The sequence below is a fragment of the Acomys russatus genome, chromosome 23 (genome assembly GCF_903995435.1).
Source record: "Acomys russatus chromosome 23, mAcoRus1.1, whole genome shotgun sequence".
Lineage (NCBI taxonomy): Eukaryota > Metazoa > Chordata > Mammalia > Rodentia > Muridae > Acomys > Acomys russatus.
In genome coordinates this window covers 32,142,136-32,160,813 of record NC_067159.1, presented here as the reverse complement: position 1 = coordinate 32,160,813, position 18,678 = coordinate 32,142,136, and the positions used below count along the sequence as shown (strand labels likewise).

At 40.5% G+C, this 18,678-nt stretch overlaps 1 protein-coding gene across 1 annotated transcript in view; it reads right to left on the bottom strand.

The window, feature by feature from the left end:
• Positions 1–18,678, bottom strand: part of Col25a1 (collagen type XXV alpha 1 chain) — a 397,457-nt gene that overhangs the window by 110,829 nt on the left and 267,950 nt on the right. Inside the window, exons 8-9 of the mRNA XM_051166005.1 lie at positions 1,332–1,403; positions 548–655 (exon numbers count right to left, since the gene is read on the bottom strand). Coding sequence (XP_051021962.1) covers positions 548–655; positions 1,332–1,403 — 180 coding nt within the window. The remainder of the gene's footprint in view (positions 1–547; positions 656–1,331; positions 1,404–18,678) is intronic.

Here is an 18,678-nt window from a genome sequence, read left to right as displayed (position 1 = left end):
TAGTATTGAGATCATTTGAAAGTGATTTCTGTTAGGCAAGTCTCAGATACACATAGAAAGTGATAATATGGTCACACCCTCTGATGCCAGAGTCATTAATTTGATTGTTTTGAGTAACAATCTTAGCCAGGCCGTTGGCAAGTGATCACATATGAGTAAAGCTCCACTGGCTTCCCTCAGCAGTGCGGGGCTTTACCGTAGGTGCCGCTGGCCTTTAAGAAAACATTATTGATGCTTGGCAGTGACATACCCAACAGCAGGCAGGATAGAGGCAAGACAGGGTATTTCTCACTATACACTTCCCAAAGCCAAGCACCTAAGATCCACACAGGTGCTGTTTGCAGGCCTCTGGCCCTTCTTGGGCTCAACAGAAGGGAAATACTGCTGACCTGCCTTGTAACATGACCGGCCCTTCATTCACCTCCCTCAGGTCTCTCTAGTCACATGACCTCTTGGCCCTACAATGCCTTACCACCTGCTCCATCTCACTTCTTACCCCTTAACAAGAACAAACCCCGGGAGAACAATAATCCAGGAGGAGACTCACGGGTACTCCTGGCATTCCTCGGGGGCCATCCTTCCCTGTGTCCCCAGGTGGGCCTCTCGGACCTGGAGGGCCTGGGGGTCCTGGAGGCCCAGCTTGTCCTTGGTCACCCTGGATTGGAGGAAGAGAATGAACCAACAATAATCACGAGCAGTTAATATTCAGGTTCTATTTCAGCACTTTAAAGTCATGTTACTCAATCTACACTAACGTTGAAAGAACCAGTCCACCATAAATATGAAACTTGCTGGCAATCTACCTGCCGGCAAGGAGTAAATATTTACCTGTGGGAGCCAAACAGATGCTAAACTAAGGCAGCTCCCATTCCGGCAGCACGGCTCTCAGAGCGCACTGCCTATTACTGTAGTCAGAGCCATAAAAAAGCCCTTGTTTAACTGTATCTATGGCAATGCTCTATTGGTCCCGTGTCCCCTGATCAACGGGTGGCTATATTTTCAGTTTTAAAATATATTTACTCAAAGAACCTAAGATTAAGCATAAAGGGCTCCTGATAAAAATGGACACAATTTATCAGAGCCAGAGGAATTTTGTGTCGGTTGCTGGTTACAGCTGATGTTGTCTTGGTTAAGGAAAAAACCAAAACAAGAACCAAAAAAAACCCCAGCTGGGCTTTCTATACTGTAGCTCACCCAACATAATCTTATCCGGGATATCTGCAAAGACCCGCCCACCACCTCTGCGCCATGCATGAGAGGTAAACCCGCAAAGCACCCGAGCAACAACGGAATGCAAAGAAGGAACCAGATCCAGCAGGAAGCAGCACTACCTTAATCAGCCGGCGTTTAATGAGCTGCTGATCAGCAGAGAGAAAGCCATGATTGATTTTAGGAAACACCATCTGATCAGTCAGGTGAGGTCAAAGGTTGAAGTTCAGAGGTGAGAGAGTTGAAGAATAAGCATCAGAAGGCCCCGAGGAAGAAATAAAGATATACGCATTAGACTCATAATAACCATTTAAATAAAATGGAACTGGCGCTCATGTCTGACAGATGCCCAGCCTCGGGAGGAAAGAAAACCTTGATATGGAAGAAGTCTGGACTTCTGATTAGAAATGAGTCCCTTTTGTACCCCATGATTTGGATGTGTGAGTGTTGTGGGGTCTTTTACTGTACCCACTTACAAAAGCAAGTGAACCAGCATGACTTTGCGTTTGGATCCCAAGTGGAAAGTCTGCAGACAAAGCACCAGTTCCGACTCAGTCAGATTTGCCAACCAGCATAAATGCGTCACGAACCAGATATCGACACCCCAAGTCTAGAGGGCTTAGAATCACTTAGGTGGCTGGGAAAAGCATCATAGAGCATTAGAATGTGAGTGGATGCAGCCACGGATATGAGGCAGCCTCCTAAGGAAGCTATGCCTTCCATCCTCACTGTACATGCTTAGCTTCATTATCCTCCTCAGGGGGTTCTCTCTTAGACCTTGTCTGACCTCCTTGATGCACATGAGGTCCCAGGTGCCCCACATAGTCACCCGCCATTAACGAGGAGAAGCTGGCAACTCCCATGAATGGCTCTGGTTCACGCTTATGCTGGTGGCTCTGACCAAGAGAGCACACACATCATCCACAAACCTTGACGGTGAGGATCTGATTGCTGTGGAGGGCAGCAACTGTAGGGAAGCCTGGCAGGCCCTATGGACGTGGCACAACACCAAAACAACACGACACAAAAACGTCACACAGACTGGTAGACAAACAGAACAGGTGCATGCCTAAAACCTCCCCCGTCCCACTCAGGTTCTGGGTACACTCTGACAAACTAGACACAAGAGGCTCCTGAGTAAAACAGCCATCCCATAAAGCATGGAACGGCGAGGCTGCAAACTCATTGTGGTGGGTACCAAGGGGTCTGTGCACAGTTTGCAGCTCTTAATATTTCTGGAAACTTCTTTTTTAAAAGGTTAGTACAAAATGGAGATAACTGCAGACGTTGTTATGAGAACATCCTGCCTACTTGTATTCAGTTTACAAATTAGGAATTATAATACATATAACCCACATATTAATTATTTTATCAACGACAACCATGAACAGAATTTTATTGTCAGACTGGAAGGACTCTTCAGAATAAACACAGTTTGCCACATTAAAAAAAAAATTATCACCTCCCAACAAATCAAAATTCCTCTCTCTGATCACGTGATGACTCTCGGGTCTACCCTGTTTTCAGGAACTCTTGTGAGGTGCATGGAGATCTGTCTCTTATAGCATGCGGATTTCATGTCAGGGTGACTTATGGCCACACTCCACAGTAATCACTTCTGTCACATAACTTTCCCAAAAGAATTTGACAGTTCACACAACCCCTTAAAACAAAAAAGTGGTTTTGGATTCCTCAGCCAAGGAGAATGGGGGAGATGCTTCTGGAAGCCAGATTGTAGCAACTGGTATGAAGTTAGTCACACAGTGGTATCAACTGGGGAAATCTGAAAGAGAAATGCCTGCCTTTGTTCCATTTCTTTTTAAAAACTATTTGAAACTGAAATTCTTATTCCATTTAAATCATAGACCACATGTACTGTATGCGTTAATGGCAGCCCAGCAATGCATAGCTTCAGTTTCCCTTTTGTTTGCCCCACCCTTCTGCTTGAGGACATATTTTTAGCAAAGGCCAGAGAATTTCTAGGTTTTTAACCATATTAATTTATTAATGTTTTTTCCTGATATTGGGAATATGCTTTGCTTTTTAAGACAATCAATAAAATAAGGTTTGTAGCATGAAGACGTGTGTCAGTCCTGTTACCTGAGCTTGCGCTGAGTTCTTAGGAAGCCAAGCATACCTCACCCCTTGTGCCAAAGCTACTCTGATAAAGGTAGTCAGTGGCCAGGCAGGTTGGAGGTGATCTGTGTCCTCCTTTTCTTCTCTCTAAGTGAAGGTCCTTTAAGCATTGACTCCGCATAAACTCAGAAATGCCACAAGTTGGAAAACAGATGTGTACAATTTGCTTTTGTTTTTACTATGGAATATGAGTTTAAAATGTTATTAGGTGGTCATGTGCCAGGATCCTTCCATCTGTGACTCATTAGCCCTCTATTACACAGTCAGAATTTTATATATAAATCTCATATTTATGTAACAGAGAACAAAAACAGATACAAACAAGAAGTCAAGAAGGGATCAGAATCTTGATTAGTGGCGATAAATCATACTGTCACTTGAAACACGATTATCTAACAAAATAATTTTAATTTAAGGACTTTTTAACAGCACACATGGTATGCCTTCCAAACACTCTGAACTCTCAACACATAAGTAAGTCACTTCTTGTATTCATATTTGAGCAGGACCAGATTGTTGCTTGGCCAGATTTGCGGCATAGTCACACAAAAGCACCATGTCGTGTCACTTCTTGATCTGCGCCCCGTTTTATAGTGACATCGAAAGACGGAAGTGGCCAGGTAATTCTGGCCTGCACAGTTTCTAGGCCTCAAGCTGGAAATCTACATTTGAAGAACTCCGTCTTGCATTGTTAGATGACACCTTTCAGTCACGTTAACTGTGAAATGCTACCATGTGGTCTCAGAAATAAAACGTCAAAGACTTCAGAAATGACCTCAGGAGGGAATTAGGACCTAGAAGTAAAAGTTCCCTCCTAGATTCTAACAAGAACCCTAAGTTTCAAGTCTGTTCAAAATATGGAGAAAGTGACCCTGTAAGTTTGTTAGTTTTAATTAATATTAAATAATTAAAACTTTTTTTTTTTTTTACATTAAGACTTTATCATAAAGAACTTTAAGGTTAAAAAAAAAAATCATCATGCGGTAAAATTTGCCCAAAATTTGTTTGTTTGTTTGTTTTTTAATGTAAAACAAATACTGTTACATTTTTGGAGTAGAATATATAAGTTTTAAGACCTATTACCATTTAGTGGTGATAATGAATCCCATCTCACAATGGGTACAGCTACCTCACAGGCAGACTGTGTGCTTCTTTCAGGATGGTGCCAAAGCACTGGTGCTAAACGCTCAACTTTAGGACCTGGCTTTCTGTGATGGTGACTCTTAGGTAGGCTCCCTAGCTTCTCATGCAGAAGTGTGCTTTTTCATTAAGCAGGTCATTTCCCCATCATTACTCATATCCCTTTCTAAGTAAGTGAAATGGAGAGATTGCACTCAGCTTTACATCTCAAACAAGTTGCCTGGTACACAGATGGTTCAAGCCTGTGTGGGAAAAAAAAATGTGTCCCAGAAAAACAGAGTGAAGAAATCCAGAAATAAGCTGAAATACTGGAATAATTTGATCATATTTCACCCCTAAATATTTGGAATTCTTAAGAAACAAGATGTACAAGTTTGCAACGCAGGCTAACTTACGCAGCCCACAGTTTTACCCAAGAATTCAGACACTCAAGCCATCTACCAGCCATTGCTGCAATCTGGGCCCGCTGTCCCCTCTAGAAAGTAAAGATGGCCTTATGCTCAAAGGGACTTACACAAATAGATCAACTTGTGAGAAATTCCTCCAACTACTTAGTAGTCATAAAGTCCAGATGTCAAGGTCATTTTTATTGTATATTCAGTAATGACGTGTGTTACATCATTACATTTTAGTGAGAAATTTTGTTTCATCGAATATAGTCAATAAAGCGTCAATAGAGTCAGAAATGTAATCCTAGATGTCGTTTCAGATTTTGTAATTTTTCTAGCTTGTGTTTATGATCATGTTTCTATTTGTTTTATTGTTTATTACTAGACAGCTCACAAACTGATAACAATATCATGTTGCTGGGCGTGGTGGCGCATGCCTTTAATCCCAGCACTCGAGAGGCAGAGGCGGGTGGATTGCTGTGAGTTCGAAGCCAGCCTGGTCTACAAAGTGAGTCCAGGACAGCCAAGGCTACACAGAGAGACCCTGTCTTGAAAAACCAAGAAAAAAAAAAAGTAGCCCTTGTTGATCCCATTCTATGTAGCACTCACTGTGCTACAACAGGAGGATTCAATGCCATGCAGGATCGCAAGCCAGAGCCAGGCTCAGTGGCAAACATCTGTCATTCTAGCACTTTGGAGACTGAGGCAGGAGGATCCCAAGCTGGAGTTTAAAGCTAGCCAGATTGGGCTATCTGGCAAGACCTCACCTCAAAAATAAGCAAACAAACAAATAAGCCTTAAACAACAACAACAACAAGAGGTGCAGTAAAGAGGATAGAATTTGCGCCTACCACCCTCCCAGACAAGGTTAGTACAAGAGTACAGCTAAAGATAGGAAGACGCCTTAGTCGTTCAGTAGTTTCCAGTGCTGTTAAAGATGGAGTCCCAGAATTTGTTACTTCCTTAAAGACAAGAGTGTTCAGACAATGCTCATAGGTCTAAGCTTGAATAACAGAAAGGTGGTGGAGGGGATCAAGACTGGGGGTTGGGGGCAGATGTTGTCACAGATGTTGAACTGACTAATGGGTTTGCTAAACTTGAACTGAGTGATGGAGTGGTAATTGGATATGTCCATAAAAGAAGAGAGAAGCTTGTGTGCACATGCAAGACGTGAAAGCAGGAAAGCAGAGCAGCTGGGGGTGAGGGGGCAAGAGAGGACAATAGCTAGTGAATGAGCAAAACACAGTGATGTGATACACATATGAAAATGTCATGATGAAATATATTAAATTTTTGCTGATTAAAATACAAGTGAATAAATGAAGACAGAGCTGGGGATCAGGAGTCATGTGGCTGCATAAAGTTATCTATGCAGACTGTGGAGGAAATACAGATATGGGGAAGAGTTAGGACTTTTGGAATGAGCAGACGTGGAAGCAAGCAAGCAGAGGTTTAATAGTGGGTGGTTGCACCTGCAGGGAGAGGCTGCCTTTCTTCACAAAAATTCTACACAGGTAAATGACTCAAAATGAGAGACACATGTATTTTTTCTATTGCTTTCTTAATTTGCTCTATAAGTGTGCATAAATTATGCATAATGTGAACAGGCAAAGGATAGTACATGAGAGTGTAGCTTAGGCATGACTGTACTGATAGACAGGGGAAAGATAAATAATTATTTTACCTATAAAGGGTCAAGAGACCTCAAAAGCAAACCATATTATGTGAGATGCACCAAAAGCATGTATGTTATGAGAAATAAAACTCTCTTGAGTTTCTCCATAACACATACTACAGTGACTTCGTTTGCCCCAAATATATTCAGCATTACAAAAAAAATCATTACAATGGGCATGCATGTGCATAAGAAAAGATGAATTTTTCTATAAGCAGATAAAATGCTTCTAGTTAAGGAAGGCCAGATGGGGAAATGTTTTCATAGAATACAAAAATATTGAGGCCCAACAATGACTCTGGTTTAACTATTATGAGGAGAAAGAAAGAAAGAAAGGAAGAAAGAAAGAAAGAAAAAGAAAGAAAGACAGACATTGAATGAAAGCAGTCTGCTATTGAATTGTTCCATATTGTAGTAGATATATAATTTCTCTGTCCAAAGACAAAACCCAACCAGATGGAGATAAAGGCTAAAAGTGCTCCCTGAATGACCATGTAATGTGCAGGTAGGAACCTGTAAAGATCATAATCTGTAATTTATGGAAAGGCTGACTTAAAGAGCATAAATTAAGGGAAGTTAGCTTTCTACTATCAAATATTTTCAATTGCACAAGAAACAAGTATTCCTTTTCATGGATACTCCAATTATATTGTGTTTCATCATAAATATTAAGTCCAGTAACCTCAGTAATTACATCTCCTGTGAGTGATAAGTGTGAATATTAAATATCAAAGAGAGAACAGTGTAGTAATCTCTATACTGAAAAACCTCTTTAAATTACACCGAAGGCAAAATATAAAATGTCTCTTAATATGCAGAATGGTGGCAAGAATATTCTGAAACTGCCCAATGCAAAAATTGCCTAAACTATATGAACAAGGCAAAAGGCTCAACATATATATATATATATATATATATATATATATATATATATATATATATATATATATATATATATAAAAATAATCTTTAAAGAGAGGCCAGGAATCATTGAAAAGTACTCTGTAAGGATCCAATGCCAAGAAACCCTGCAAGAACAAGCAGGATTACAGAAAAGTTGTCCTGGCCCAAGGGGAGCCAAAAAGTATAGACACAGGATGTGTGAGAGAGAAAAACAACAGACTTGCCACCTGGAAAGAGACCAAGATGAAATTTGCATAAACCTCATTTATAAAGGGTTTGGTATAATTGAGTCAGAGCTATTCTCTCCATATTGATATCCAGAAAGGAATCTTGTATCAGGGGTTCTTAAAATGTTAGATTAAAAAATGGCAATAATGATAAGAGTGAAAGCGTTGGCCGGCACTCACATCCGTGCTCACTGTGTGCCGGGAGTTAGTCTAAGAAAATGCTCTTTGCAGATGGGAGAGTCTGAGTAACAGAGAAGTTAAAGGTTTCTCCCACCTAACCGTGAGTATCAGAACCAACGTTCGTACCCTTACATCTGGTCCGGGATACATTTTCAACCATGAAGTTTTCCATAATTCTTCAGAGCCTCTATATTTTCTCTCCCACCATTCATTCATTCATTCAGAATTTAATAACATTCTACTATAATCAATGAAGGCTTTTGATATTAAATTTATGGACAGAAATGAGACAGGCCTTTTCCCAGTCCTCAGCTGGGATGCCTTCTCATACACTTGTGCTCTTTTTCACTTGAATTTTTCTGTTTCCTTCACCCTACTTCTCACCCCTCAGCTATGCTCTTAATTGGCCCTCTGCTTCAGCTAATTTGCTCTTTACATGGGCTAGGTCAGGATACTATGTCCACGACCAGAGCTGTAGGGTTCCTGTGGGAGTTTAGACTGATAAGGAGAGTGGTCCTTCACAAAGCAGTATCATTTAATAGTAAGTGCCAAGTACAATGCACGGACGTATGGTGGTCAAAGTCTAGTAGAAGGGGAGCATTAACCCAGACGGTAACTGACATGGGAGATGTACTGAACCGCCATCCTAATTAGGGGAATATGCCATACTAAGGGCATTTGGTCAGGAGGAAGGAGGCAGGCAGAATCTGAGATGAATGGGGATAGGAATCAGACATGCCTTTCTTAGGAAAGAGCCTGGAAATTTCTGATAGGCTGTGAATGTGGGAGGTCTTAGGAATACTTGAAGGAGGAGTTGTAGGCAATAGTCAGTGGGTTTAAGGAAGATAATCCTTGTAGGGTGAGGAAAAACCAAGATTATCTATCTCTATATCTCAATACCCTGTAATTTCTTATTCAAAATGATTGAAGATGAAATAGTTTTCACAAGTTTAAAGTTTTTCTTCTAAGTTTGTAGCAAATGTGTCCAGTGACAAAAACTTACTAAAACAGATGTGAGGCTATTTCTGGTCCCTAAAATCCTTCCTAATGCAAACATGTTTGCATTTCACTGAAGAACTGGATGGTTGGATTGCAGAGTGACACCTCTTATACAATATACAGTATATGAATACTACCAACTTCCTGGTTCCTCAAAACTGTAATTCTGAAACACATTTGACGTTGAGACTTGCAAGGGGAGGCAAGGGGACACTGATAACGAAAAGGGACCTTTAACAGAATGAGTGTAGAGGAGGAGGGGGCTTCAGATTTAAGGTGATGAACCTGGATCCAAATAAAACTTATCAATAAAGGCTGGTGTGGAAATACTCGGCTTAAGTACATGCCACAGATTACATATTATAATTTGTGCCAGTTTATAGCAAGTTACTCTTTTGGTTTTACATGTTAATCATGACTGGCCTGATCAACAGTTACATGGCATACACCTTTTTGCATAATTTATTTAATGTGTACATATATATATATTCACATATATAATTACATTTATAATTAGCAAATATGTTTCATAGTATTGCAAAAGCAATTCTATGGAAATTTTGTCCTTTTAATTAGTAAAGAAGCTCCAGGGGACTGAAGAGATGGCTCAGTGGTTAAGAGCACTGGCTGTTCTTCCAAAGGACCCAGGTTTAATTCTCAGTGCCCACTAAAAAGAAAAAATAAGAAAGAAAAAAAAAAAGAGTTTCCAAAAGTCTTTGGAACATCAATTTGATTAAAAAATACTCATAGCACAACTCACTGATAAACAGAAAAAGCTTTGATTAAATTCATGCAATATGCATTTGAAATATAAAATTTGAGCCAGCAGATCTCTTGTTCTCAGGGACTCCTCATGCTAAGATGACACAGAATTACCAAAGTGTGAAATGCACCTCTCTGCAACTCGCGTTGCACTCTACTTGAGGCTCTGAAGTCAAGGGCTCACCTTGACTTAAATACCCCTTGTCCATTTCCCAAAAGGAAACAGTGTGTATTCAGGAGAGGAGCCATGGCACGGGCCAGCGAAGAACAGCTCTGAGGAAACAGGATGCATCAGCCAACTGGGCATCTGATATGGAAGGGAAAGTGGGCATCTATCCAGCTGCCTCGAGGAAGAAGGCTAGCATGTCCTGCTGTTCCCTGGGAGCTCCATTTACAGTTTTGGCTTGATGGTTGTTTGCTAAAATCCCTTGTGGAATATTTGACTGAGCCTCAACTCTAAGTTCCTTGGGTGCGCCCTCTCACTGGCAGCCTCTCCAGAACAAAGCTGGGAGAGTCCCATGAGCTTCAGAACATGGAGGATAATGTACTTCCTACTCTACCTGGGAGGTTTGCCAGCTGCCTTGAATAAAGTGCAGTCTGCAGTAAAAAGCCAGGTAGCCCTGGAGCTAACTGAACCCTTCAGAAGGGATTTTAGCAACAAAAAGGATGATGACATATTTGAGAAGTTCATTGGAGTGTATACTGATAGTAGTGTAGGTAATTTTTCCACAAGTCTATCTGGTCCTGTGCCCTAAATTTCCCTATTAATCCATATTTTAATTTTATGGTACTCTCCCAGGGCTTGTTTAGTTGTACAAGATGAAAACAGAGTCTGAAGATCGAAAACACACTATAAATTTGCATCACTCTAAAGGGAGCTAAACTATGAGTTGTAAGGAAATGTTGGAACAGTAGTAATTACGTTTTTACTTCATGTCATTTGTACAAACAGAGCAGACCTAACTCAACCGATCATAATGACTTAACACACAGTAAAGTAAATAAGCAGGTTGAGACTAGGATGGTAGCTCAGGAGTAGATCAGTAGCCCAGTAACTACAAGGCCCCCTGTGTTGCTCTCTCTCTCTCTCTCTCTCTCTCTCTCTCTCTCTCTCTCTCTCTCTCTCTCTCTCTCTCTCTCTCTCTCCCTCTCTCTCTCTCTCTCTCTCCTTTTTCAACACCCATAGTGAAGCTAAGCCCAGACAAAAGCCCACTGGCCTTTTCTGCAGAAAGCAAACCAACTGCTACATTGTCCCTTGCTTCTCAAGGACCTCAAATTTAAGTGTTTTTTTTTTTTTTTTAAGTTTTATTTATTTATTTATTTTAAGATTGCTTCTGGTTGTAAATGCATGCTACCAACTCAATTTTAGTATAACTTTTTTTTTGGTGTTGTTCAAACAAAAACACATTTGAGGTTATGCTTTGGTCCACAGATGAACAGCTAATGATTTTGAATGCAGTGTTTTTGAGAGTTAAATTAGAAAGAAGGGCTTTGTTGCCAAAGAAAATAATCATCACCAAGGATAATTTTCTTTTGTTCAATGATGCTTGGAGAAAGGTTACAAACTCTCACAGTATCACTCCTGTGCTGTAATTTGAAATAGTTATTCTCAAATAAAAAATTCAAACTATGGTTGTTACATAGGATCATTGGGAGATACAGGTCAGAATAAAATTTCTTTTTTGCATATACATTTATATTATTACACATAAGTAGAAAAATTACATACAGCAAGAAGAACCACAGAGCAATCAGGGATCATACGAATGTTACATTCATGGTGTTTTGGCTAATTGCATTTGGCAACCTTGTAGAAAACATCTTTCTTATCTTAGTGAGTCTAAAATTATGAATGAAAATAAATATCTATCATATCTCATCTCTGTCAACTCAAACAGAATATGGCATTTAAGAAGTTTTTAATATCATAAAGATTCTTTGACAACAGACAGGTTAACTCCTGGCAACACCCAGCCTACCTTAAGAAGATGACGAGCATCAAAGAGCATCTCCTTATGGAGATGGCTTCCAACGTGGCAAACAAGCCACTGGGCAAAACATCCTCATTTCTGTCACAGACAGAATTCTGCCTAAAATTGGGCAAGCTTGGATGCAGGCAGAGTTGACAACCAAACTCTGCCAAGACAGGGTAAGCAAGTCCTCAATAGTTTCTACCTCACAAATATGTCTGTCAGCTATGCTCCAAAGTTATAGAGAGTTTTGGGTGACTGTTCAGGCAGCAAACTGTCTCTGTCATTTTTTTTTTTTTTTCCTTCTCATTTTGGAAGCTGCTAACCTGCACTTTCGGTTCACTCAAGTAATTAAGTTTCAATCCTTCTCAACTCTCTGATGGGGTTGAAGACCAAATAGTTTAGTCTTACAATTAACCTTAGCTGTTTACGGGTTAAGATGTTTTGAGTTGACAGAATATAAGTTCTTTTTGAAAAGAATTGCTATGACTTTCATTCCTTTAAACGCTAAGTAAAAGAGTCCATTATGATCTACAAGTGAACTACAGCTCAAGACTTTCAGAACAGAATGTTATAAAATTGGGGAAATTAAGTCTAAACCTTATCATTATACAATGTATTGTCCTTTCTCATATTTCCTCTACTCTCCATCCCCCCTTTCCATTTAACCTTCCTATTCTAGTTTCCCTTTATCTCCTTATAGTATTAAATTCTATTTCCCCTTCCTTGGGAAACCTTAGTGACCTACCAGCAAGGTATGCTGGTGCAATGGTGACACAAATATTATGGAAGTAACCACTCACTTTTTAAAAATTGGATTTAAGGCAACTCCATGATATGGAGCCTAACCTAGCACTACCAACGTGGCCAAGTGGCCAAGAACCCGAGACCAGATAGGAAAATCTACTGCTATTACTCTGCTAAAACAACAGTAATAAAATGACTCCCAATAACAGTCTGTGAGACCCATGGATCAGGGCACTCCTAAATAAGAAGCTATTTGCATTAATTCCTGTTGAGAAATGGAAAATCAGTTTCCTCCAACGGAGGGTGTGCCTGATAGGTTTATGTCAACTTGACACAAGCTGGGGGTTATTTTAAAGGGGGGAATCACAATTGAGAAAATGCCTCGATAAGATCTATCTATAGGCAAGCCTGTGGACATTTTCTCAATTTGTGATTGGTGGGGAGGGCCCAGCCCATTGTAAGTAGTGTCATCCCTGGACTGATAGTCCTGAGTTCTATAAGAAAGCAGGCTGTGATCTCAAGCTGTACTATAGAGCAACAGCAATAAAAACTGCATGGCACTGGCATAGCAACAGACAAGTGGATAAATGCAATAGAATCAAAGACCCAGAAATAAACCCACACACCTATGGACACTTGATTTTTGACAAAGAAGCCGAAAGCATACAATGAAAAAAAAGATAGCATCTTGAACAAATAGAGCTAGTTTATTAACTGGATGTCTATGTGTAGAAAAATGCAAAGAGACCCTTATTTATCACCCTGCACAAAACTAAAGTCCCAGTGGAGTAAAGACCTCAACATAAAACCAGGCACACTAAATCTGTTAGAAGTAAAACCAGGGAAGAACCTTGAGCCCGTTTACACAGGAGACGACTTCCTGAACAGAACACCTACAGCCCAGGCCCTAAGGTCAACAATTGATAAATGGGACCTCATGAAACTGCAAAGCTTCTGTAAGGCAAAGGACACTGTCAACAGAATGTAATAACAGCCACTGAGTGGGAAAAGATCTTCACCAACCCTACATCTGGCAAAGGGCTAATATCCAAAATATATAAGGAACTCAAGAAATTAAACACCACCAAACCAAATTATCCAATTAAAAAATGAGGTACAGAGCTAAACAGAGAATCCTCAATACTGAGTGGCCGAGAAACACTTAAAGAAATGCTTAACATCCCTACTCATAAGGGAAATGCAAATCATAACTACTTTGAGATTCTATCTTACACCTATCAGAATGGGTAAGATAAAAAACTGAAGTGACAGCACACATGCTGGTGAGGATGTGGAGAAAGGGGAACATTCCTCCATTGCTGGTGGGAGTGCAAACTTGTACAACCACTTTGGAAATCAATCTGGCACTTTCTCAGAAAATTGGGAATAGTGATACCTCAAGATCCAGTTATACCACTCTGGGCATATACCTGAAAGATGCTCCACCATACAACAAGGACATTTGCTCAACTATGTTCATAGCAGCTTTAGTCATGATAATAAGAAACTGGAAACAACCTAGATGTCCCTCAACTGAAGAATGGATAAAGAAACTGTGGTACATCTACATACTAGAATACTACTCAGCTATTAAAAACAAGGAATTCTTGAAATCTGCAGGCAAATGGATAGAATTAGAAATGATCATCCAGAGTGAGGTAACTCAAACCTAGAAAGACATGCATGGTACGTACTCACTTATAAGCAGCTATTAGCCACATAATAGAGGATAGCCACACTACAATACACAGATCAAGAGAAGCTAAATAACAAGGAGGCCCATGGGAAGGATGCTTAATTCTCATTCAGAAGGCCAAACAGAATAGATACCAGAAGCAATTGAAGAGAAGGAACAGGAAGGGAGCCTACCACAGAGGTCCTCTGAAAGATTCCACCCAGCAGAGGATCCAAGCAGATGCTGAGACTCACAGCCAAACTATGGGATGGAACACAGGGAGCCTTATGGAAGACCTGGGGGTATAGAAGCATGTGGAAGGGGACAGGAGCTCCATAAGGAGACCAATGGAACCAATAAATCCAGAGGAGGGGGTGCTGCAGAGACTGATGCACCAACCAAGGACCATGCATGGCGAGGCCCTAGACCCTCTGCTCAGATATAGTCAATAGGCAGCACAGTGGGTCCCCTAATGTGGGGAGTACGGACTGTCTCTGATACAGATTCTGGTGCCCTACTCACTAATCACTTCCCCCTGGCAAGGTGGCCTTGACAGGCCACAGAGGAAGAGGATGCAGGGGGTCCAGATAAGACCTGATAGGCTGAGGTCAGATGATAGGGGAGGGGGCTCCCCTTTTCTGAGGAGAAAGGGAATGGGGGATAAGAGAGGAAAGGTGGGGCTGGGAGGAAGAGGAGATGAGGGAAGGGGCTGGTCTTGATCAAGATATAAAGTGAATAAATTTTTTAAAAAAAGAAAAAAGAAAAAGAAAAAGAAAAAGCAAGCTGACCAAGCCATGGGGAGCTAGCTAGTAAGCAGCCATGGGCTTTGCATCAGCTCCTGCCTTCGGGAAAGTGGTGGCACACACTTTTAATCCCAGCTCCTGCCTCCAGCTTCTGGTCCTGAATGAGTTACTCTTTCACTGCTTTTGATGACAAACTGTTATGTGGAAGTCTGAGTGAGCAAACTCTTTCTCCCCCTAAGTTGACTTTGGTCATGGTGTTTCCTCACAGCGATAGTAACCCTACTAAGAGTGCCACTGGGTCTATCAGCCACACTTCAGGGCAGGCCTCATGCTCAGGAGTAGCTGACCAGCACAAAAGGAACTCCATGTTTGTGTGTATATATACCTCTTGTTTCCTGTCTTTTTGTTGTTGTTGTTGTTATCTTTGGGTCTTTCTTTTCACGGACAGAGAAAGAAAGAACTTGGAGTTGAGTGGGTAGGGAGATAGAGAGGATCTAAGAGGAGTTGAGAGATGGGAAAGAGTGTGGCCAAATTACATAGTATTAGAAAATTAAAAAGAAATAAATCACAATATGATGTAATTTCTACTTTTTGTTTTCATTTCCTGGTTGCACCTGATGATGTAATTATTCAGTGAAAAGAAGTACAGGCTTTATTTACGTTAAGTAACACGCCACATATTGTACTGTTTGCACATTCAACTTTTAAACTTTTTGCATTTATTTATTGTGTGTTAGGGGTTGGGGGTGGCGCATGCCACAGTACTGTGTGGAAGTCAGAGCCAATTTCAGGGGTCTAATCCCTTCTACCACTTAGGTTCTGGGGACTCTCAGGCTTGGCAGCAAATGCCTTTCCACTGAGCCAAGCTGCCAGCCATGCATTCAATTTTAAAAAATGACATTTATTTGTATATATAATTTAGTTGACATAACTTACTCTGATAATATTCTAATTTTTGCCTCAAATTCCTTTCAAATACTTCCAAACTTCAAATATGTAAATGACAACAGTCCTTACAAAAATGTCAACATCAAAGACTGAATCATATTAGAAGCTATGGAAAATGAGAGTCACAGTAAGCTTTATGTGCATTTTTGTTAAAGTCAATTCTCCATTTAAATTCACTTGTTTCTTCAATCAAGTGAATGTACCCTTATGTGCCAGAAGCTACAGTGATTTTTCTTCCTATAAAAATCATGAATTTTTAGTAAACATTGAATGATGCATTTGCTTTATTTGCCAGTAAATAAAAAAGAATAAAGCAAATAGTGTTTCGCTTGAATGCATATATAATGAAGGAAATTAATAAAAAACCTTCTCTGATGTCTTAAAGATAGATAGAAGTAATGGCCAACTTAGGAGATACAGATGGTTTTTCATGGGTGTTACATTTTCCTTCAATGGGTCTCTGATTTCAGGACCTAAGAGTCGCTATGTTTACATGTTAAAATCCAGGTGGCATATGGGATGCATAGGCAGGGCACCAGCTCTACCACCTCATCAGCTACAACCTTTATGACTCCCATATGTGCCTGAGGAGAGGCAAAACACACAATGCATGCCTATCATGTCATGACTGAAAGTGATGCTTGTTTCACCAGAGGCACTGCGGGTTTTCTCACTGGTGAAGTGGGATGTTAGCAATTATGGAACATGAAGGGGAAAGGAAGAATTGATCATTTTATATGTCTGGGGTGAAGCTTCATAAAGTCACATCCAGTTGAGGGGAAGCCCCGCAAATATCAACTGCCCGTCTGCCTGCATTTCTGTGAAACACTGGTGAAAGTTATGCTGGGAGAGGACCCACGTCCTTCACTCTCATTCTTTGTAGGATAATCAATGGATCCGATATTAGGCAGGGGCAGAAAAGGAAGTCAAAATTCAACCAGGTGTGGGTGTAGGCCTCAGGGTTTAGGGGGAAATCCTGATGACATCTAGAAAGAAGTTTTCATTTAGAACCAAAGGAAAATTAATGATTAAAAATGGGACTTGATTTTTATCTTGGTCAACTGAAAAGTAAATGTTACTAACCATTTTCTATTTAGTTTTTAACTATTATACAGAAACAAATATAGCTATTTGCTTGATAAACTTTCAAGAATAGGAGATGTAGTAACACCAAGGAAAGTGAAGATACTAGAAGTAGAAATTCTGGGAATCAACCTGTCTAGTGTTGATAGAAGAAGGACTTTCAAAATATTGAGCATTTACCTCCCGAGCTAGCCAACCACCCAGAACATCTCCTACTTTTATGGACAGTAGGAGAAGCAGAAGAGAAAGCAAAATACAGGTGTGGTAGCTTACATTTGTAATCCTGGCTCTTGGGAGACAGAGGCAGGAGGCTGGCCTTGAGTTCGAGGCCAGCGTGGGCTATAGAGTGAGATCCTATCTCAATAAAACAAACAGAGAAGGAAGATCCTGAGGAATTTGGCTGATTGGAAAATTTTATATTGACCTAAATCAGGGATGGGCTTGATGATTAAAGGGAAGATTTACAGGAAGAGTACAGTTTAAAAATACTAATGATATGACCTGCTGCATTAAGTAGATAGAGTACATATGCAACTTGACTACAGCAGAGAGTCTGTTAAAAATTCTTTTACTGCTAAATTACAAGCCCTATACTGAAAACAAAGGAGAATTGCATTTGTAACTGACTCAACTGTCCACCTGGGTAACAGTTTATAACTGGTCATACTTTTAACACCTCACATATCCAAGATTTGTATCAGTAAAAGGGACTAGGCTGTCAAAACATGGGGATGGGAGTGATTCCTGTCTTCATTTGCATATTTATTGCTGTAGCTATCTCAAATGTCCAGACGACGGGAGCAAAGAAGAGCAGAGCATCTGGTGGATTTGGGGGTTGGAATACAAAGGAGACTATGACAAGGTGAACGGGTCGGAGTGTGCCAATCACAAAGACATAAAAGCAAAGAACAGCACACAGGTGCAGGAAACAAGCTAAATCAATGCAGGTGAAAAACTAACGTTTTGAAGTTTATGGTGACAAGAAACTTATATTTACTATATTCCTAGGCTCCTACTGTTCTTTAAAGGATCATATAATCCTGGTCTATGTTACCATAACAAGCCAGTTCTTCTTTACGTGTGCCTGAATGGGTGAATTTAATTTCTGGGCATTTGCCTTTAAGGGGGATGTATTACTTTAAAGGAAAGTATATTCACGCAGGAATATCTATGAAGAACAACCCAGATGGTAAGAAGGTACAGAACTGAAACAGGAAGAATGGATAATGGAGGACAAGTTGACATGAGAGAAAAAGAGATGGGATATGACAGGCGATTCAAAAGACATGACTGACTGGAGGTCACAGAGCACAGCTGCCCCAACTAGAAGGTGCATTCAGTTTATGCCAGGTCACCACATGTTGAGAACTATAGGCTAGAGGGTTAGACTACAAGTAGCCAAGGGCTCCTTCTAATCTTGAACACTAATCCTTCTGAAAATGCCCTGCATTCTTGTCTGAGAAAGATGACATACTAGAAGGTAGAACTCTGGCTAGCTATGTCAGCAGGCGAGAACCATAGACATCAACTGAAACCAGTACTTGTGAATGGATGGCTGAATTACTTCACGACATTTAGGACTGTCTATGATCGGTGTTGGCTACTTTCTAAGACAGTGAGCTTCTGGGCCCTGGAGATGTCTAAAGAGAATTGAGGGACTCCGGACTTAGGGTATCCAATAGGGGTTTGTAAGTGCTCAGCTGTGAAATGGGCTCGTGTTGTAAGTATGACTATGATAGAGCACTAAGTGAATGTCTCCTTTTGATATTATCACTCCCAACACTGCTTTCTACATATGTTGGCCACTAGCATGTACAGACTTTTATTTCTTCGAGACAGAGTCTTGCTAAGTATCACAGGCTGGCCTTGAACCCATGACCCCACTGCTTCAG